Genomic DNA, 23,070 nt, shown 5'->3' on the forward strand with positions numbered 1-23,070 from the left:
TTCATAAAAAATGGATAGTTTAAGCCCTTACATTTGAGCACATGGTTCTCTTGTGCTTTGGGCTGATGTTTGTGTACAGTTAGAGTATTTCTTACATGTCTGTGATGCTGAGGTGCTGGCAGAACTACTGTTAGTGCAGTGCTTATCACCCTTTTGTGTGTAAAGATCCACTACTTACGGTTAAAAAAATCTCAGGAACACCCTCCCAAATAAATCAGAAACATAACAAACTGGGCTTTAAGTATGTGTTATGCCACTGTCTGCTGTTATGACCAAAACAAATGATTAATCCAATTTTTTTCTGTAATCAAGGTGATAGTTCCTCATCACAGGCTTTGGAGCTTTTACTGGCACAGGGTTGTCTCACACATCACTTTTTAGTTTTAGAAATGGATCTATTTTGTGTCACTGCATCCAAGGGAACATTAGCTAGCTGGATAACAGTGGCAAAGCACGTTGGTCAATTGTGTCTTGATTGACACAGTGATATTCAAACAGAACTGGTCGTTAACACTATGCATAATAATTGGACATTTTTTATTTATGTGAAGAAAAATTTTAAACTACCAAAACTTGTAATTTCTAAATTATAATGAATCTGAGACCCACTGGTTGACAGTAATTGTGTCAGAGGTTTTGACTTGACTCGACTCAACTCCAGCTAACTAGTCAGGGTGACTGCCCAAAATACTGCCAACCTGTGACTCCAACTGTCTTGTATAAGCTAAATTAAAATGGATAGAAGTTAACTTTTCTACTGTGTTTTAGCGCCTTATGTTTAAGGATGGTCAAGTTAAAAGGGGAGTTCCGTAGGAGCTAAATTATTATTGGGGGAGGTTTATGGTTCCCTTTTGGAGCGTCTGTCTGCCAGTGTGGGAACCACTTTACAGCTTCGCGAGGCTCTAAAAAGCCCAACTGATGACAGACCCGTGTCCATGAGCTCAAAGTGCACAGTGTTACAGAAACAGGTGTTGTTTTGAGGCTCGTGAGCTTTGCGGCTCTGTGCTGTGGTGTGAGTGCCTTCCTGCCTGCTGCATCATACACGTGGGAGGCACAGATCAAAACAATGAGATGCTTTGTGGCTCCGTCTCTGTTGCTGCTGGCATAGGTTTAGCACATCTCCCACACTGCAGGGGATTGATAGCATCAACCCACTAAAATCACAGCCATGTCTTTTTCACTTTAAAGGTGAAGTGCTTTGCTTTACAAGCTTATGAGGTTGTCTGCTTTCCTGTTATTGTAAAAAAAATACTTAACATTTCTCCTCTAATTGTTTTAATTTTTTAAGCTTCCTATATTACTAGATGAAATTTAAGAACTTTATTATAACTATTGCATTTGTATATTTAAATAGGAATAATCAAACTTACAACTTTAACAGAAACACTGAATAACCAGGTCTGAAAAGGCTAACTTAAACAGGTGTTGCCTCAAATATCTAAACCAACACCTTTTTTCATCTCACCAGACAACCACTCCTGAACCACTCAAGCCTCAAATGTGAACATGTCACTTGCGAGATTAGATACATCGAGGCAGACACTCTGCGGGCTATGTCACAAAATTCAGTGTTTTTCCACTTGTTTTTTCCTCAGCTCTGGTAGCAACTTACCCTGAGATCAATCACCCTGTTGTCCAGCTTGGTGTCCTGGTTGACTGTGGCTCTGCCTTCCTGAGGGCAAACAAAAACATTATCACATCACCAAAAATCCTCAGACTATGAAATATTCAACAATGTCGCAGTTCTAGCAGCTCCCACTCTGTTCTCCTCTTTTCACAGGAGTGTTTGTGGCCAGTGATGTGTAAATGCGTTTCAGAGGCTTTTCAAATCGCACAAGGAGGGCACTACAAGGAAACATCTGATACAAGTCATTTTCTGTAGAAAATTCCTAGGTCACATACCAGCTATTGGCAGACTATCAGCCTGCAAAAACAATAATCTACATGCCATTTTTCCTGATTTAAACACTGTACAACAACCATGCTCCTAAAGCTTTAACACCAACAAGCAAAAAATACAGTTACTTTCTTCCTTGTAGTGACTATTACGGGGTCAACTGCAGCAAAATACATCTACAATGTGGGACAACACAGCAATAAAATAGAAAAGAATAAAAAAAACAAATAAAAGTATAAATGTTTCATCACGGGAGGAACCTCTACTTCCAGGGTCATGGATGTCAGGCTTCCTCAGGACCCGCTGGGGTTTGAGCTAATAGCCTGTGTAGCCACATCCTGCTCCAAACAGCCCCACACAGAGGGACAAAAGGTTAGATGGGCATACAGTCAGATAGACAGGGCTGTTAAGGCCCGTGTCTCTCGGGAAGGCAGGTGCTGCTGTAAGTGTGTGACTGACATGTTGAATCCCCAGCAGAAAGCACCTGGGATGCTGCTGCAGCTGCACAGATTGGCTTACTGGATAAACATGGGCCGGCTCTCAGCTGTGTCTGGTATGGTGACACCCATATATTGTTTTCCTTGTGATACATTTACAAAGTAATATGATAATATAAAATTTGATATCAGAGCAAATATTGGGGTGTGGCAATACTTTTACCCGCATCCATTACAAATGTTGTTGATCTGACGGCTTTAATCTCTTAATAGGAAAGCTTGCATCCAACAGCTGTGGCTGCAACATTATTGGTAATCACGACAAAACTTTGAATTGAGCTATGAAAGATTCTTCAGAAAAATATGTGTTTTCACTGATATGCAGCTCAATGTCTCTGCCAACAGGTATTTTGGTTCTCAAGGTCACAATTTTCACTTCACAAACAAACATGCCAGCCAAAGACAGCCACCACACATTTTTGATATTTCTCCGACCACAAGTTGGAATTATAGCAACATTTCTGTTTCCCAGAGACAGATGGGACAGCTTGATAAAATATCTGCTGTATGTAAACTTCACAAAACTACATTCAAGTACTGCAGGAGCACTACTAAAGCATCAATCCACCTGTTAAAGTGATGCAGCATTTCCAACAGCAACTTTGAAGACTCCAACTGGTTCTCCTAATCTGCCCAGAGTTAATGTTTTCAACTTTTTTGACAACACACTGAGCCAAATGCAGTAGCTGCTGTAAAATGTCAATTAGAAGCTCAGTCCCTTTTACTAGCTTGGTGTGGCTGCACATTTTGACAAATAATCTCCTGTCTCAATCAGACACCTGGTCTGGTTGCCAAGCTGTTCATTTTTATATCAGTTCTTTGAATGTATAAAACCGGGTTGTTGGCTACCTCGGATTATGCGTCCATACCTCAATTACCCTGTAACTTATTTGAATTCCTCTAGTCCGTAAGGGGCCTCAGATCAAAAGAATCAAACGTGTTTTTTGTAAAAATTAGTATTGTTTTAACAGGATAAAGTGTTGTTGTGTCGGTATGCCTAATCCTCGAGTGCCGTAACTCATTCTCTCTCTGATGTGCTGTTGGAGCTAGATTAAAAGTATTCATAACTGATATTATCTGAAGCCTTATTTTTAAACAAGCAGTCTTCATACGGGTTTAAATGAACAATCTGATCATATTTCCTGATCTTTGCTGAGCGACAGTTTGGTGTGAAAGGAATTAAAGGCCCGCCCCAAATATAAGCCTGTTTATTTCAGGGATTTACACAAACAATAGCCCGGGCTATTAATTGAAGTTTTTCGGTATTTGCACACATCAATAGCCATACAAATCACCAACCAATCACGCCTGAATTGAACTGACTCACGGGTAAGCCAGTGATTCATGCTCCAAAAAAAAAAGCAGCCTCAAAGTTTAAAGAGGACCTATAATGCTTTTCCTTATTTTCTGTCATATATAATGTTACAGTGTTGGATGTTCATATCAAATGTGGCCAAAGTTTCAAATAATGAGGCAGACATATGTGAATGTAATCCCTTAAGCAAAAACCTCAGGCTTCAGACGATTCTGAACAAGATTTTTTCTACTTTGGCTACAAGATGGCGTCAGCTCGTGATGGATCTCTAATATGGCTATCTACTCCAGGCATGCTACTGCAAGTGTTTGCATTATATACACTGCTACATTTGCTAACCTCGGGGAAACATATAATCCTGGTTGCCGATGTGTTACTTTATCCCAGATTTCAGATCATATTCCTGCTGGAACATACACAGTTGTGTTTAGAGGCTTCTATCGTTGATTTTTCACAGTAGAATGTGCTGCTATACTGTTGTTACAGTCGTTCCCCACTTGCAATGACGGTGCAGATATGCAGAGATACAAAAGACTGAAAACTGCTAACCAATGAGATCAAAGTGAGCATATTTAAGGAATGGGGACTTAAAACGACAGGTGCTAAAAGAGTGTTTCACACAGAGGGGGAATTCAGGTGTTTTTGAACATTAAAGCATGTAAACATGTTCCAGTAGCAACCCAATATACAAGTATCAACCTGAAGATGAGCATAATAGATCCCCTTTAATGACCATTTATGACCACCTACACTGTGGGTGGGAAATATAATGACTTCTTGAATGCATCACGATTCTCTTAAATGATCTGGCATTGATGCACAAATCTCCTTAATTGGAATTCAGAAGGCTCCCTAAACCTCGGCTGCTGGCTCTTATAAACACGGCGGGATGAAATCACAGTTTGCATGGAGAAGGGGTGAGTCAAACAAGGTGATATTACTCACTGAATGTGATGTTAATCAGCGCGAGCCATTCTGCTCTCGATCTTGTTTAATTTAACCAGGCTTAATTACCCAATCTTTGAGTCTGCCAAAAACGGGAATCTCTATTGTCCTGACTGACACCTTTTCTCTCTGAAGGACGAAGTGAGGTCGCACATGGATATGCAACAATGTAACATAAAGTGTACAGATACATTAAGGCTTAATTGTCTATTACGTTTTTGTCACGTATAGTCATGGATAATCATGAACATTGTGAGACAGTGGGCTCTCACACAGTCAGTTCCTGTGTCTCGCACGGTGAGGCTGATGTCAGAATTTTTTAAATTAAAGCAGAGTCTGGAGCAGAGTAACAGATGTTTTTTCTGTCTGACTGAGACTGAGCTGTCTTATTGGCATTACATGCTGATTCTTTTCACCTGACAGAAAAAAAAAGTTTCACCTTGAGAATGTACCACAGTCTATTCCAATCGAAAACTTCTAGATTGTTGCTGGTTGGATTTTCTCTTTTCCAGCCAAACCAAAACACATAATGGATCCTTAAAAGGGCATTAATCACCTACCTAATGTCATTCAATCAGTGTGAGCTGCGGTGTATTGCTCCACTGATAAGAGTGAATAAGATCAAGGTTGTCAGCCAATACTTCACATTAGTAGGCACAGCAGAGAAAATAGCATCAGGTGAAATGCGCTTTCCATGCCCTCTCATCCACCTGTACACTCATCCTCACCTCTTCCCCCTCTCCATCAGGCCTGACGGCATCCTCCAACTGCAGGGGGAGACGAGGCTCTGCCGGGCTGATGACAAAAATCTGGGAGGGGAGAAGAAACGAAGAGCATTCAAATTCAGAAGGCGTCAAACCACCAACGTTTCCATTAAGATGTTCTGACAACGGAAAGTACCTGGAGTCCATGCAGAGACAAAACAAGTCAAAGTGAAAGACACTGACAGCCTCATCTGTTAAAACCTCATCTACGTGTGAAGGACTGTGTGTGGGAAAGTTGTGAGTTTCCACGCTGCTAACAAATACAAACAGAAAAAACCCAGTAGAATCTAATACAATCCACGGAGCCCTGCAGTACTGTACATCTTGCATCACATTTATGTTGGGTTTTCCTATTTTAGAGACAGTATCAAAAGAGTTTGTGGTGTTGCATTGGATTGCATTATATTGGAGAATAATTTGTTCTCCATCACTGAAGTTTTATGTATTCGCTACCTTAAATGCAGCTAGTATAGTGTAGCAATTACAACATAAACACACATGATGTTTTGGAGTAACTAATGATCAGTTTGAGCGTAGAGTGTGTTGTGTATTAAGAACTGTGTGTGTTTGATGATTGTAGTGAATAGCATGCCCACCCTCTCGATGTGCAGCTCCACGTCCTGCTGGGAGCAGCTCTCGATCTTCTGCTCCACTTTCCTCACCGACGCCTCCACATCTACTATGCTTTCCTTGGTGATGCTGGTGGAGACAGTTGGGAGGGTGGAGTGTAAACAACAGATAGCACTTAGAAAACAAACTCATCTGTGTGGGAAGCTAACTGCCTGAGAAAAATATTTCCATTAAAGTGTGACTGATGCATGCAGACAAGCATTTTCATTTTTCATGGTGTGATGTGCAGGGGGGGGGGTGGAGTGGGATAGGGTTGAGTGCTTTTGAGCTAGGTGGTGGGGTGACATTAGCTAACCGGAGGGAGAGGGGCATGTTGAGATGCCACAGGCTTGTGGCTTTCATAATAAAACTGCTATCCTCCTTTCTACGCTCAACACAAACATGTGTCTACTTACGTTAGGCTCAAATAAACAGGTTGCGACAGGGAAGAAAATGTTTCACATATCTTATTTGAGACAGATTTGGCAGTCTGATATGGAATTGCTCAAAAAATACGCCATTACGCAACAATTTTACAAACTTCAAAACAAATTCTGGGACCCTAAAATGATTCCTGTCACTATATTGTTTTTTCAAAAAGAAGCCCATTTTATTTTCTGCATCTGGTGGCATCACACTGTAATTTTGAGCGGTATAAAGGCCCTAACTTAACCCCGCTATCAAATGGGGTGCGCACTATTAAATTAAACCAGCACCAGCTAATTCCACAGCAGATGATAGGCTGTATCGTAGTAATGTGCATGATCACACGGTTCAAAAGCCAATCAATCAAAAAGGAGAAGTAAATAAATAGAGAAGTTGGAGGGGGATTGTGGAGCTTTGAGAAAAGGTGTTGCAAAAGCGTTGCAGCTTACATCATTTCACAGCTCCTGGGAAGTACCCAGCTCTACTACAAAAACAGTTTGATTCTGACCACAGCGGTAAGAATTCCCCCATCACAGTTTATAAAGTAAACAACAGCATGTCAAGAGAAACCGATTTCTAATTTTTGGCTTTTCAAAACAATGCAGCATCTCAGGCTGCAATACAGGCTTCTCACTGAAACCTAGAGCATCATCATAAGATATGAAGAACAACAGTGACTGTCATGCAGCGCAAGGCCAGATGGGAAACCCGCTGTAATCCTTCACTCCTCCTCATTAAAAAGCAGTAATGAGGGACTGAACACTGGGGTACCGCTGTCCCTTCAGCCCCACGACAGCTGCCGCCATAGTCCTTCCCCTCTAGTCGTAGATCAGTTAGATAAATAAATCCCCCACATTAATAACCTCCGCTGCATGGCCCAGAGGCTGGCGGCAACGCGTTCAGAGCACACTGAGGGAAACAGACTGATTAACTGAGAGTTACTGAGAGTTGACAATATCACACGGAGACGAAAAATATATGACTTGGAGAGAAAAAGAGGGGGAGAGGCTGCTTTTATACTGAATCAGTGTCCCAGGAACACAACAGCACTCTGACCATGAAAGACACATATGGCCAATTACTTCAGCTGCTAATGCATCACCAAACCAGAAGGGCACTTGGAGAGTGCAGACCTCAGCCAAGGCCAATGCCCTATCTCGCAGTGTTAACAAAAGTGAAAATAACTCGTGTTTCTGCCCTGTGATTCCGATCTGCACCAAAATTTTATGGGTCCTTCATTGGCCCATGCTACATCCTTTTACCAAGTTTTCGTAAAATCAGGTCAGTTGTTTTTCTGCAACCCTGCTGACAGATGAACAAACAAACAAGGCGAACTGAAAACATAACCTCCCTGGCAGAGGTAATAATGTAATAGGCAAGGGGAGCTCACTGGACTGACTTTCCAATTTCAAAAGGTGAAAGACCATACACAGAGTGGATGTTTACATCGATCCTGTCACTCTCCCACAAACAAGTAGCGGTGCCAAACGTTACCCTCAGAACCTGACATGTCACTTATACTCTCATTATGCTCTAAGACTTCTGACTGCTTTATTGCTGAGGCGAATAAAAAGACAGACAAAGATTAAAGATTCAGAAGAAACCACTGCTGTAAAAACAAGCCTTCTTTAAAACAAACTGCAGTAGAACAACATTACGGTTTCTCAGTCTGATGCAGGAAACCTACTACTGTTTAATGTCCTGTTACGTCCAGTTTGGGGGGAGACACTCCATCCAAAACTGCTGCTATGAAATTGTATTCACCTCCTTTGTGTTGGAGTGGAACAAAGAAATCTCAGTGACAGATATCTAAAAATCTCCACACAAAAAAATAGAAAAATCTCCACCGCTACATCTCAGTAGAAGTAAGTGAGAACATTTTCAATAAGAGTGAACTAACCCTTTAGTCTACTTACAGCTAGGGTTGCAATGGTATGAGATTTTTACAGTATGACAACAGTCTCAGAAAATATTGTGGTTTCACGGTATAACTGTAGATGGTACTGCACAATTATTCAATTATTATTATCAGGTACAATGACCCTTAACCCTCTGAAGTCTGGAGCGACATCACTTTTCTTGTGCTTCATTCAGGTGCCTTTCACAAGTATTAAAACCTTTGAACCATGAGCAAATCTTTCAGAAACATGGGGAAAAACCTGGTGAGAAATGTCCCACAAATTCCCCCCAAAAAACAAATAAAAAATTATAAAACTATTTTTGAATTTTCTCTTTTTTACTAATTTCTTGCAAATTTTTGGGGGGTCATTTCTTCTTTTTGTTGCCGATTGCCTTCTTCCCATGTTTTTGAAATAAAATCAAACCAACTTACTCAGGTTTCAAAGGGTTAAAGGAATGACAACTTCTTCTGGTTGAAATGCTTTATTACTATAATTTTAATTTGAAACATTGTTTAGTGAAAGTTTGCGTGAAATGTTTCCTTTTGAAAACAACTTAAATAGTTCAGTACCGAAGATCGGCAAATGTACCCAGTATGATAACCACAAACTGTCATACCATGGTATACCTTGACACCAGTATATGCTGCAACCCTACATATAGCTGGCATTTTAGACAGTGTTAGGGCTACTGCTCTTGCTGACTAATGAAGGTCTCACACACACACACACACACACACACACACACACACACACACACACGGCATGCTAAGATTATAACATGTCATCTAAATCAGCAATTCTTCTGCTCTGACTCTGAATCAGCTCTGACTGCATCAGGTGAGTCAGGATTGAATTAAACCTACAAACTTCCCGGTACACAACAGTCAGACATGATTACTGTTATTCCAGTTCTAAAAGCCATATCAGCCAAACTTCCCTTCTGCTTTACACTTGGTACTCCTGAGGTACTTGAGCAGAGTAAAGGTAGCAGAGTGTGAAGATCACCTTATTAAATTGTGTGAGTGAGAGGATGACTTGGACATACAATATGTGAAAGGAGACTACCCCAGCAATGTCATCACTGCCCCCCGCATGATTATGAGAGGATTTACTTGTAATCCGGGGTCTTACTCGGCTTGTCAATCATCGCACCAAAGTGTGTGAGACCACATGTGGGCCAGAAAGCCACAGCAACCGATCGTGCCACCTGTTCTTAAAGATTTAAATATCAAAACCACTCATTTCGATGCCTGCTGCGTGATCCGAAACACTCTTGGTAAACTGTTACGCTGTGGCATGACTTCGCTATTTTTGGGTGTTGTTGTAAGACCATGTTGTCTCGGCAACCGTGTCATCACTTTCACTCGCTCCGTTGTTAGGTGGCAATGTATTACATAACAACCTAACTGTCCTACCACAACATTGCAGAACCAGATTGAGAAACTGCTAGGCATAAAATAAATCATGCGACAGTTACAAAAATATACCAACATGTGTGTACAATATCATTAACACAATATCCTGTGGCATTCAGCAAACTTTTCCACAACATTAAACAACATGCAGTTTGACGTCACTGGTGTTCAGTGCTGAAGCTGCAAAGCACTGCGGCGTAACAGAAGCTGAATCTCAAAGACGGCTGGGAGCAGGTCAGCTGAGTGACCGTGGGGAACTACTAGGGGATTCTGACGCTTCTAACAAAGTGGGGTCAGCGTGTTCATGCGGCAGAGGTCAAAACTCTGGTCTGTGCAGCGGTGACCTCGCCCTCGTTAGAAAAATGTTCTTGTGCTTGGGTTCAGTTCCCTGTAAACCGCAACACACTGAAACAAACCACAAAGAGGCTCCAAGGGTCTCATTTACAAAACATGAGAGTAATGAATGTGTGAAAAATGGTAATTTATGCATATTTGAGTATTCATCAAACATTTAGTAGCGCCGACTTGTTTACATATGACTGAGGCAGGTGTGTGCGTAAACTCCATCATTCCTCAGCTACTTATTTTATTAAGTTCTTCATGTTTTGAAATTAATCTGGCTTTACTGAATGTATGTCCATGTTTCTCAAGGTATTACATGAATTACAGTTATTTTTATTTTGTTGTAAATGCTATCTAATATACCCGTTTTTAAATTCTGTAATACAGATAGTTTTGCAGCTGCTGTTTTCAGGGTGTCTACAGCTATCAAACACTTCACTTAAACACTTTTTAAGGCCTTTTTAAGATAATTTTAACCAAATATAAGACTGGTTTTGGAAAAACTATCCTTTTCTTATTTAAGCATTGCAAGTAAGCATAAAGTTAAGTAGTATATGTGTAGCCCCGTACGGAAGTAGATTTGCATGTAGATATTTTAAGACTTTTTAAGGACATGCAGACATCCTTATTTTGTGGCTCAGTCCTAAATGATCATGGGAAGTGAGAAGCTGAGAAGAGACACTCTTCCTATGGTCAAACCACAGTGGTCTCAGCACTAAGGTCAAACTGTCTAGAACAATAAGGGAGCCTGACACATCCCACATTTGACACTGCTTAGTTAACAGTTTTAATCACACTGACTTCTTTCGACTTTTTGTAAGATTCTCTGGGAGGATGAAACCGCAGACACTTGTTCTGTCTGTCTGTTCTGTTTCTGAGAGGCTGTAAGGCTTTGATAGCTGCGTGTTTCAAATACAGCTGCAATCTCTGCATTGCTTAAGTTCTTCATTATCCAATGTCTTAACTGCCATTTTGGTCTGGTAGATTACACTTGTGGGTGTTGCCCTTTGACTAATTTAGCAATATCTGAGGAGGTACCATCAAGGTAAGACATGATAATTATTGTTTACCCCATATACAAATATACTGAAGTCATCAAACAGTGGTAGTAATGGAAAACAGATGCTTCCAAACATCTGATGAATGCACTGTTTCAACACAATACATGAATGATGTCATAAATGTTATATTTGAAGAAATGTTTCATCCTCAAAATGTCCTTTTGGTATTAATTAGTCATGCAGTGTTGCCTTGAATTCATGGAGAAAACTTTTTCCTCACACGCCTCCATGGAAAACGGCAAACATACGTTTAACAACATATCTATATTAAAACATCTGTTCACAAACTCTCATACTACTCGTGCAGTATAATCCAAGTCTCATATATCCAGTCGTATGTTCAGTACTTCCCACACACACATTATTCAAACTGAACTAAAAGTGAAACTCATCCACACTCTTCTCAGCCAGACTCCAATACTATGGTTTTTAACAAAAATGCATGTTTGTAAGTACTGAGCATACGATGGGATAAATGAGACTTGGATTATAATGCACGAGTTGTGTGAGAGTTTGCCATTTTCCATGGCAGCATGTGAGAAAAACAAAGTTTTCTTCACAAATGCAAGGTAACACGGCATGACTTACTGACATACAAATGGTCAGTTTGTGGGTGAAATATTTCTTTAAAGTCCAGTTTTAGAATTCATCACGTCAGTCTAACACAGCATTATTATCAACCCCTCCCCTTGAGCCCTTTTAATAAAGTGCATATCCGCTGATAGACGAGTTCATTCATAGACTACCAGTAATGGGCCGGAGTTTGGCTGCTAACATGAATAATGATGCTTGGCTCTTAAGACTGTCTTCCTCCTCTGATCCAAGCTGCTGTATCTGCCATCTCGACAGGAACAGCTCCATTAAAACACTGCTGTAATCCCGCCCTGTTAACAGCCAGCTTTTGTTGTCAAGTGAAAAATGATTGATTCCCCCACCCTCCACCTTGCTAAGAATGTGTGAAAATGGATCGGTGGACGATTAGGGCCTCGGATTTTCCCACCATTGTTTGTGCCCTCTCTGACAGGAAGAGCAGTCTCGGTACTCACTTTGCGGCAAACTTGACCATCTGCTTGCTGGCACGATCTCCCACTGCGACCAGTGCCTGCACGTTGAACTGCTGTTGACGCAGGACCAAGAAGCATTGCTTCCCTGAAAACAAAACAACAACAACAGTGAGTAGTGCCAGGCTGTTAAGATCTCTATTATGCAAGCTTAACAAGCTTGTCACAATAAAAGCTCAGGCGCTCTCTCTGAAGCAATGTGCCTTCATCGTTCAGTCAAATGTCTACGTGTGACTCCAGATGAAGAAGGTTTCCCCCAGCTGTAAGGATCTGCCTTGTCATCTACAGGTAAAGTGTCAAACATTTGTAAACGGAGCTTCTCTTTGAAGAGCACTGTGTGGAGAAAGGGTGATTACTACCTTCCTAACAAACACACACACACACACCTAGGAAGAGTGTAAACAAGTTAGCCAACAAAAACTTGGGGCAGTAGACAGTCAGACCACCCAGGTACTTTGATGTCTGTTGTCTGTGAGAAGGGGGAGGGTGGTGGGGATAACAGCAATGCCAAAATCCCACCAACAGATGCACCTCATCCCAGACCAAATCAGGATGTTATTCTGCTCACACGGACATCCTTACAGCGAGCAGAGAGAATGGAGACATGAGTGGAGGGGAAGTGACTCTTGACTCTGGAAGTTATCTTGAAAGGAAATGGCAAAAAGATAATCATTGAGACCTTAGTTTATTTGTAATCACACGTTTAGCTAAGCAGCCAAAAGGCTCTGCGTTTCATACAGAGATTTAATAACCTGGCAAGGTTGAGTGGGTTCATTGTATTCCACTAGAGCAACTCCATGGCTGCCAGTAGCTGGAACCCGACAAATGGAGGTTATCTGAGCTTCCAGTTGGCAGCGACATGCTCGTCTGACAATGATATCAAAAACACCCTGAGGTTGTCAAACTCTGCTTAACGTGGAAGGAATGGGGGAAAAAACTGCTATGCGAGTGTCTGTACAATCCCACAGAGGAATATATTGTGGAAAATGGGGGGGGGGGGGGGGGTGTCTTATCAAATAGTTAGTTTATATAGCTAGACCTGTCTTGTACTGTGCCATCGCTGGAGAAAGGTCTGGATGAACCCATCATAATTATGCACGTAAGGGAAAAAAAACTCTCTTGGTTGTTAGTATTTCTTTAAACCAACAACAAGGTGCTGAGTCCAGGATGCAGCCACGGTGCCCTTGCAAAACAGTGTCTGGAGGGAAGTTGTTTTGGTGGAACATTTGCATGTGGGAGGTGGCGCACCGACACAAACATGGCTAAATTCCCCCCTAAGAAAATGCCACATTAAACTTTAAAAGGTGTTTAAGTGTATAGGTTGCTAGCTCCGAGATTGTTACTGTTGTTTCATGCACAGCGCTAAAACAAAGTGTATAGATGGGTCTGGCTATGTTTGTCTGGCTACGTCTAGTTTCACACAGTGATGGGGATTTTGACAATGATAACACACAGCCTACATTTAGTGAGCCTGACTAATTATAAGATACAGTTTGCTATGTATTTTTGCAATAAAAGTCGCCTGATTCTTTTATAGCTTCTGAACTTCAGTGTTGATCAGCCTGAAGAGAGTAATATCAGTCATCTAGGTCATGGGAACTCTAAAGGAAAGTCAAAGGCAACCGGTGATGCCGTTTGGTCTTTAGAACAAGGGGGTGACGTGGCGTACTGGCCTGAGGGCAAAAGCTTCAGACATTTCACTATAGTACACCTAGGATTAGCACAGGGGTCATCTAATATGGGCTGTTTGTGTCTTTTGCACAAAACAAAGTCACTCTAAACTGGAAAAAAAAGGTGAACAAAGATTAGGGGGGGGGGGGGGGGGGCTCACCTTTGGCTCTGCTGGTGTGGACTCGGGCACGCAGCCAGATCAGCTGGTCAGCTTTCTCAAGAGTAAGGTCTTGGATCCGCACCAACACCCTGTCTGGCTCACACACACACACACACACACACACACACACACACACACACACACACACACACACACACACACACACACACACACAAAGAATTCATTACTTCAAAGGACTTTTCTGCCTCTATTCCCCCCCTCTGTGTAAAGAATCAAGTCCCCCTCCTCCTCTCCTCTGCACACTCCCAAAGGCAGAAAGAAATGTGAATAAGCAAGCATGTGCGTGTGCAGACATACACACAATAAATTGCTCAAATTACAGACGTGCCTAATAAATAAGACACACTAGGAGGGCTGCTGAAAAGCTGTCTAACTCACCCATTCTCTGTGGGCTATATGACAAATTGACTCTAGTTTCACCTGTGTCACTCAGAGGCATGCTTTCTCCTTATTATCAGCGAGCAGGAGAAGCAGACACCGAGGCTACACCAGAGGTAACAGAGCCGCCCTTTTGGCTGCAAACTCTACGTCAAACCCACATGAAAGCCCTCACCCTCCGCACCCCCGCACCTCCAACCCTGTCCCGATGGCTGAGCTTGGCATGCAGGTGAGCGAGGCCCTAGTTTGTTTGCTGCCACTGAAGCTGAAAGAGCATCCAGACAGATGGACGACCTCGACAGGTCCGCCTGCTGCCTCTTTCATCCAGGAGCCATCACATACACTATTAGCCGCTGCAATTATCAGCGCTGCAATCGTGTTGAGAGAAGGGACCAGAAGCATTTTTCATGATGTTTATCAGATGTAAGCGTGTTATCTGTAACTTTTGACAGCCAGACTAAGGTAATCTGAGAAGTTCTGGATCAGGATGTCGACTTGTATCAAAACATAATTTGACAGTTGCTGCAAGTTCTCCATTTCAGGACGCCATGTCTTTTTTCATCATGTTAATTTCCTCACCTCGAGAGGGGATGTCGAGGTGAAATGTGTCAATTTAATCCTAAGTTTCCCTAACACGGGGCTGACACGTGTATGATGATATATGAATGACTTGCAATGTCCTTGTGACAAGAAGAAGGAAGAAGTGATCTTGAATTGACCTTGTTACCCCAGCCTAGTTTACAATTGCATAAATAACTTTTTTCAGACATTAAACTATTTCAAAATACACTGTCAAGCAAATCTTTAAATGAAAGACTTTCCTAGGTAAGTCAGAGCCAACACACATAAAAATAAAAAAAGCTTTTAGAGCTATGAGTTTATAAGAGACTTCCATTTCTGCTAAGTGTCAAATGATTGACAGGAAATTGAGAATAACGCAGCACACAGATATGAAAAAAATAACCGAATGCACTCAACACTGGTACCTGGAAATGATAGTAAAACAGACGTCTGTTTAAACCAAAGGAAGTCTCTCTGTTTATTGTCTTTACCGTGTAATCGGATTCTGTGAATTTGTGTGTGACAATGGATGAGTACATTTTTCTGAAATGCACATCTTTCATTCGCTGTGCTGACACATTTGTGGGAACAAGGACAGACGGCACATAATGAAATATATTACAAAATATCTAAAGAGACTGATCAGACAAATGTGATGAATTGAGACAGGGGCAGGCCAAAATGTTAATTCTATCTAATTAAACTATACCTAAAATACCAAATTTACCACCGTATGTGACAGAGAAATGTGTCTATATGGTCAATAACCTTGTGGTCACAACAAGGCCAAGCAAAGGTTTCAACCCTTCGTCATTTGCTCCATTGAAAATCTTGAAAAGCACAATGAAAGGGTGTTTGAGTGACTGATGAGTGAAGGATGTAACTTTCATACTAACCCAGTTTTTGTTGGGACTGGACCATGGCTGACACACCATATCTGTCCTTGGCGAAGTCCTGAAAGAATAAAAGCTCGTCATCTTAGCAGCCGACATCAGCCGTTTCATCAAACAGCTAAATAAAACATCACACCACTTTTGGCGTGCGCACATCATCTCTCTATTGTTCTCAAAGGCAACTCTGCCACTTTGATTTCATAAGCGTCAGTCTGTCTGCCACATCTGAGATAACAGACCAACATAACAGATAATGAGGCTTATCACGAGCTAAGGAGAAAATTATTGAACAGGAAACAGAGAGATTCCAGCATGCAGGTATTTACATACAAACTCTTGCAAAGGTGTGGAAGCAAAGGTAGAATCAAAGTCAGACAGAAAGGCAGAGAACTGGTCTTAGAGGATGAGTACTGCGGTCCGTGGGGGATACTTACATCTTCCTCTGCACCTTGCTGTTCTGCAGCCTGAAACACAAAGAGGCAGCAGGGATTTAAAGGGCATTGCAAATAGCCGGGAAACAACAACAAGAGGACTATCTATTAAATTCAAAACATTAAAAATGTTCAAAAACATTTGACTTCAAATGGAGCAACTTAAACCGTTTTGCTACAGCAGTCATGTAAATTGTGTTTTCATCTTGTGCTATCAGGGATTTGAATAAAATTAATAAATCATAGCTCAGTCCTGGAGCCAAGCCTCAGATCCCTGGAATGCACAGCCCCTTTTACACATTGCTCGAACACATCATAGACAATGAGTAATGGCAGGCGGAGATATTGCTTTGTAATAGAAACAGCATAAGTGGACAGATTCTTTATCTCTGCACTGACTCCTAGGCAAATGACTCCCACAGTGCGATGAGATCGACTCTTGGCAAAGTTACAATTCCATTTCCTATGCAAATTGATATTGGTGTATGGAAATGGCTGGTGGCGGTGGAGTGAATTGGAATCGCCCATCCTTGATATGATAATCCACTCACATGATGGATGATATTGCAGCTTATGATCAACTGGATATAGACCTGCTATAGCCATGAAGCAACCAACCCACACCGGAGCCACTAAAGTGACAAGTGTCAGCACAAAAAGTGCACGGCGGCAAATAACAAAGCTAACACTCACTCAATGAACATTCAACTCAGCTTTCAGGTCTCCCCCTAGGCAGTGCTTCCTAGGCTGCACTGATAAAGGCAGCAATAGCCAAGGTATTAAACAGTGACAACACCTGCTTCTTCCATGAGACATACTGACTGGACAAATTCAGCAGACTTTCTTGCTTTCACCTATAAACGCCCATTGAATCATGACACACTGATGCACAGGGTGTCTAATTAGTCTTGGATAAGTCAGTGTCAAGCTAGATGATGCATTTGCTTTGAGGGACTGCCTAAGGAAAAATTTAGAGACAGACTGCTGCACATCCGGAAAGAGGCTTGCCGAAAAAGAAAAAAAAAAAAAATCAATTTCAGTTTATAGTGTACACTACATTGAGAATATTTTCATGGCTTTACCTTGCCGTCAGACAGCCCTCTCCTACGGGGAACTGAATCTATGCTTTCTTAGAAGCCACCAGACATCTTTAACAAATACAGTACTTTTACCTCAGAGAAAACAGGACTTGCTGCTCTGATTGGTAACAGAATGACTTTGACGGTTTATAGGGCTAGTTTAGAGTCGCTAAATTCACAAAATAACCCAAACAAACTAACAAATCCAGCCAGCTGTAGACCAGCAACTCTTGTGTTCTGGCTTTGAGGAGAGAATGGATGGATACAACGGCTTCAGTTCCCTGTTCTGAATAGATTACCATTGTTTTTTTGGCTGGTGAGTGAAGCAAATCTAACTACCACTTGCATATTTTACCAGCATTTGGCTGGTGGCCAGTGCTAATTTCCAACCGTGCTTTAATTTGAAAGCAGCGGTAGGCCATTACTGTGACATCGGATGTGGTGATTATGCTGCACATTTTTTTTTGTCTGCAAGTAGTTTGGAACCACTGCATCGACAAAGGACATTCATGATAAATCTGACTAACATTATTAATGATTAATAAAGCTCATACGGTTTTCTTCAGAAAAATAGGACTGGCATTAAATCTTATTAACAACCAACTTTTGGCAACTGGATTGGTTATTTGCAGGTCACTTTTCATTTGTGAGGGGAAAAAGAGAGAGAGAGGACAGATACACACACAGGTGAAGTGATGAGATGAGCTGTGGAAAGCTGGCACCTTTTACCTGAGCTGTCATGTCGAAACACAGGAAGCAAGTGCAGCATCCGATCTAATGTCAGGTCTGTGTTTGTACACAACACCAAGTAATGCCACAGCACGAAAATATATGTATGATCAATGTTGAATGTCTCAAAAAAAATACAGTTTAAATATGCACCAGCCCTATAAGCATGACAAATACAGCAAGGAAGTGTTGCACAGATTGGATATTTGAGGAAAAGAGACCACTGTTATCAGAAGATACCCTGAGTCTGCATATCGGCGTCAGTATCAGGACAGAGAAAAATCAGACAGGTGCATCCCGAAGTTTTTAAAAGCTCAGAAATACACGAAACCATTGACATATGTGGTGATAAGGTGGAGATATATGCACTGTGTCACTTCAGATAGGTCTGTGAGATACAAAAAAATGTGGCACTGGCAATGGATCCTCATGCTTTGTTGGATTTGAGGAAACACTGTTCTCAGTTTGCAAACACTGATGGCAATAACTCTGTTGAGTCTATTACAGATGGGGTCATGAGCGACTCTTTGAGATCTTTACTGTATAAAAAGAAAAAAAAATCCTACACAATTTTTCTTTTACTGACTTCATTAATGACATTAATAATTCAGTGTTTGATGGTGTGTGTGTGATATTTGGTTCTATCACAGTCAGAGATTATGATCCGACACACCTGTCCACAAGACTTTCTGAAGTGCAAGGACGTTGTTGTGACAGTGGCCCTTACTGTGTACATCCATCCATCCATTTTCTAACCACTTATCCTCTTGAGGGTCGCGGGGGAGCTGGAGCTTATCCCAGCTGACATTGGGCGAGAGGCAGGGTACACCCTGGACAGGTCGCCAGACTATCACACGGCTGACACATAGAGACAGACAACCATTCACACTCACATTCACACCTACGGACAATTTAGAGTCACCAATTAACCTGCATGTCTTTGGACTGTGGGAGGAAGCTGAAGTACCCGGAGAAAACCCACGCTGACACAGGGAGAACATGCAAACTCCACTCAGAAGGGCTCCCGCACCCGGGTACTGTGTACATGTCCATGTCTATCTTAACATGCAGTTGCATGTTCAGAGCTGCTTATATGTCATGCACTCCATGTAGAAAAAATAGCACTTTGTTTGGGTGGACATAAACAAACCAAAATGACAGGAATACTTAAACAATGGATACTCTTGCCCCCCCTGCAGCTAACCGACCCTCCCGGACCCACAATGCCCTGCAGAGTTGCACGTCACAGCCCTACCAGCTGTAAGAGGGGGCGACGGATGTGAAACAACAAAACAGAAAAAACTAAACAAAAAAAACAACACTGACCAGCTTGGCCTGCTTCTCAGCCTTCTTTGCAGCTTTCTCCGCTTCCTTCTGCTGTTTCTTCAGGCCTTTCTTTGACTGAGCCTGCTGCTCCTCCTCCACCGCTCTGAAACAGGAAGAGGTACACAACATAAACATTTAAGTCAACTTCCACCTTCTATTCCTCCTGTATCCCACGAGGAAGTTGTTGACCGCCTGGGAAAATTCATTCAGAGCCATCACCACCTCCAGCTTTTAAGTCTGTGCTACCTGCATCCCCATTGTTGTTTCAAACAAAACATCTGTAGCCTGTGTGAATTTAGGGATGGGAGTTTGGAGGACGGCTAAAAGCAGAGTTGTCAGAAAGTAAGATTAGCGAGATAAACAATAAGGCTTTAAGGAGACAGTCGTCTCAGCAGCACTTTCTAATCTAGTATAGAATTTGTGAGGAATACAGATTATCCGATTATGATAACATTCAGTCTTATCTGAACCTAAAGGTGTCTTTATTTGTTAAATGTCACTGCCTTGCAACACAGCACAACAGTGTCAGTGCTGATAAATGCGTGACATTAGCCTATAAAGTAAAGTTTGTTTTGTGGCTGCAACAGAACAGTAGACTAAATACACACTCATCGAGATATAACAGATCACAATACAGCGGGTAGCACAGCAGAAATGCACATGAATCTAATTATTTAAACTAATACAAACCTTCGAAAACAGCCATAAACAGGCTGTAGTTAAACACAATAGAGCACAAGGTCACATTTTTTGTGGATTTTAATAATAATATTTAATCACATATTTAGTGAAATGAAAACACTGCCTTTCAAACTGAAATAAAACATTCAAGTGATGCATGCTGGTTTTTATCAGGGCACCATTAAAGCAGCAGCTGTGGCCCAATGACTAAGTGATATGCCAATAGTTCAGGTCAAAGAACAAAAGGTTGTAAAATAAAATAAGCTGCAATAAACCAAGTAGTCACAGACTTAATATTATAAACAGTGTGGACTTTACACTTCTCCAAATGCGACTTGCAGAGTTATAAATGTGTGCTAAGACTGCAGGTGAATGGGTGAGTGCTGTTTGGTTTTCCTTATGACCAGGTGTCTGGACCTGAGGGAAGCCTGTGAGCAAAATGGGAGCTGCTCCTATGTAGACACAGGAAATAACAAGAACCAAAGGCCAACTATACATAGCAATAAAGCCTAAACAAGACACAAAAAAAATCACAAAACATGATATCCTTTTCTTCCGAGCGGGGACTTCACACGAAGTTTTTTACTTCCCTTATGGCTAAATTTAAAACTATCATTGTTCCAACAAGTTGAAGACAAAATTGTTTGTAACACCTGAAAGTAACTAAATTTGGTGATACATTTCTTTTGGAACGCATATGAGTCGCCTATTGCTACCCTTTGTTACAGCAGTGCCATTACAAACCTGAACTGAAGGTGAATTTAGGACGTAGATTATTAAAGCACTTGGGCTGGTCTTTATGTGCTCCACCAACTGGTTGGATTTGTTAAACTGGATTAACAATCTTTTTCACCCTGAGGCAAGTGAGATGGGCTGACTCTCTGGAGCAGCTGTCTGCAATCTGCTATCAAATCAGTATGAAAACAAATTTTGTGGTTCTCCATTCTTTACCTTGCATATTTAAGTACTTGCAGACCAATGAATATATGTTGCAAAGTGAAACATAAATGGCGAGTGATATTTGGCAACTCACAACAATCAGTTAACTGCCATTACTGAATAACAGACATCATAACGGAAACAGGTGTATTCATAAAAGGCAATAAATGGAGAGAGCAGTTGCACATTAAAAAAATCTCTGCTATCAGTCCTTGTCTGAGGCTTAGTCATCCAAAGTACACAGAATTCCAATTTAAAGTTCTTTACGATGAAATGTAATCCAGTGCAGCAGCCCTACAATCTTACATTTGTGAAACAAATAAGTCGTTGATTAAGGGTGTGGGGGGAAGGACAATATGTTATTGTGATATTTTTGCATGGCTACACACGGTGCCAACTATCCTATCCTCCATCACAATACTCAGCATATCGCAACACGGTGAAAATTGAAATTGTATCATCTCGTGACTAAAGTATCATATCAGTATCGTAGCCAATCTGGTGCGTCCCACCCTGATTGTTGACAAGGTTTGATTCAAATCACTTGTAATTATTGAAGCTACTATTTAATACTATCGTACTGATCTGTATTATACTGTAAGGTGCTACAAGATCTTATACTTCTCCTTACTATTTGTAAATGAGGTATACAAAACTTTAGAAACAGCTTTTGTTATAATGCTGTTTTGTACCATAAAATTGAGGTAACACACAAGTAGAAGTAGTTATTAACCAAATCTTAACATTTTAAGTAATGTAGTATTTAGTGCAGGGCTAGTGTTGCATTGACTTGCATCACCCAGGATTTACTTTTTGCAATCACTCAGTGTATTTTCTGCAATAAATTGAAGTTATTTAAGGCACACTGCTTTACTGACACCTCAAACATTCCTTGTCTATAACTACGATTTTAACACTGGAAAGGACGTGGTCCATACCCAGAGGCGAAACTGACAGGTGTAACTTTACAGCAGGGGGATGTGCCTGCTGAACACAACCTAACATGTGTAGATGGATGTGATTCAAGATGTCTTTAATGTAATATGGTGATGAAGCACATAAAACCGAGACTGCACACACACCAGCCAGCATGCTGGTTCATTTTGTGTTTATATTGTTGCTATTTAAACTTTCTGTTCATACAGGTAAGCTTTTGAGATGCATCTACTTGAACTGTCAGATGATGCAATCTGCTGCTTATGTAGGTAATGCTAGCTAGTTGCTAACTGTACCGACGTTAGTGTTAGCATAAGCTAGTTAAAGCGCAGAGTGCTGGAGCTGCTGTGAGACGTATAACACAACTTTCACTTCATTCTTACCCCTGAGCTTCCTCTTTAGTCATGTCGGGTTATGTTCTTGAAGAATGAGGACGAAATGTTTCACGGCTGTCTGTCAGAGAGAAGCACCACATCAGCTGTTCACAGCATGGACGTGCACAGGAAGGAAGGACTTGTTTCAGCGGAGCACCAAATGGCGGATGCTGAGGGTTCCGGCAAGAAACGAGTGTCTGACGGGTAGTTCCGGCTGACTTATATTGTTATTCCTGCGCGCGACAAAATAGACAAAATAATGGGAAAAACCTGAATGGCTTTAGAAAAGGGACATTTTCAAATAACATTAGAAAATGGACATTTCTTTAAAAAAGGACCAGATTGAATGTGAATTGATAATCGTGTAAAACTGCAATAAAGGGAAATAAATGGTGTGGAATGGTGTGGTCAGGGGTCAGCAACCTTTACTATCAACCTTTACTACTCTGCTGTGGGCTATTTCTGATTATTTGGTACTTAAACTTTGCAGTTATGGCAGTGGAAGACAACAAATTTGTCCACACACTTTTATCATTTTTATTTTCCTCTTAGACTTTTCCTTTTGTGGATTTGGAATCCATAGGGAGACTCAAGACTGGCCACTGCTGCAGAGGTTTGGCAAAATGTAGAGAAAAAGACATCTGAACTACATTATTAT

At 41.3% G+C, this 23,070-nt stretch overlaps 1 protein-coding gene across 1 annotated transcript in view; it reads right to left on the minus strand.

Annotated features, from left to right (window-relative positions):
* The window catches only part of dars1 (aspartyl-tRNA synthetase 1), a 33,226-nt gene extending 10,653 nt beyond the window's left edge, over positions 1 to 22,573 (minus strand). The window contains exons 1-9 of the mRNA XM_050049786.1: positions 22,422 to 22,573; positions 19,483 to 19,585; positions 16,352 to 16,381; positions 15,921 to 15,978; positions 14,065 to 14,157; positions 12,219 to 12,321; positions 6,015 to 6,117; positions 5,383 to 5,463; positions 1,613 to 1,672 (exon numbers count right to left, since the gene is read on the minus strand). Coding sequence (XP_049905743.1) covers positions 1,613 to 1,672; positions 5,383 to 5,463; positions 6,015 to 6,117; positions 12,219 to 12,321; positions 14,065 to 14,157; positions 15,921 to 15,978; positions 16,352 to 16,381; positions 19,483 to 19,585; positions 22,422 to 22,444 — 654 coding nt within the window. The 5' untranslated portion in view covers positions 22,445 to 22,573. The remainder of the gene's footprint in view (positions 1 to 1,612; positions 1,673 to 5,382; positions 5,464 to 6,014; positions 6,118 to 12,218; positions 12,322 to 14,064; positions 14,158 to 15,920; positions 15,979 to 16,351; positions 16,382 to 19,482; positions 19,586 to 22,421) is intronic.
* Between the last annotated feature and the right edge of the window lie 497 nt (positions 22,574 to 23,070).

Source organism: Epinephelus moara, chromosome 7 (genome assembly GCF_006386435.1).
Source record: "Epinephelus moara isolate mb chromosome 7, YSFRI_EMoa_1.0, whole genome shotgun sequence".
NCBI lineage: Eukaryota > Metazoa > Chordata > Actinopteri > Perciformes > Serranidae > Epinephelus > Epinephelus moara.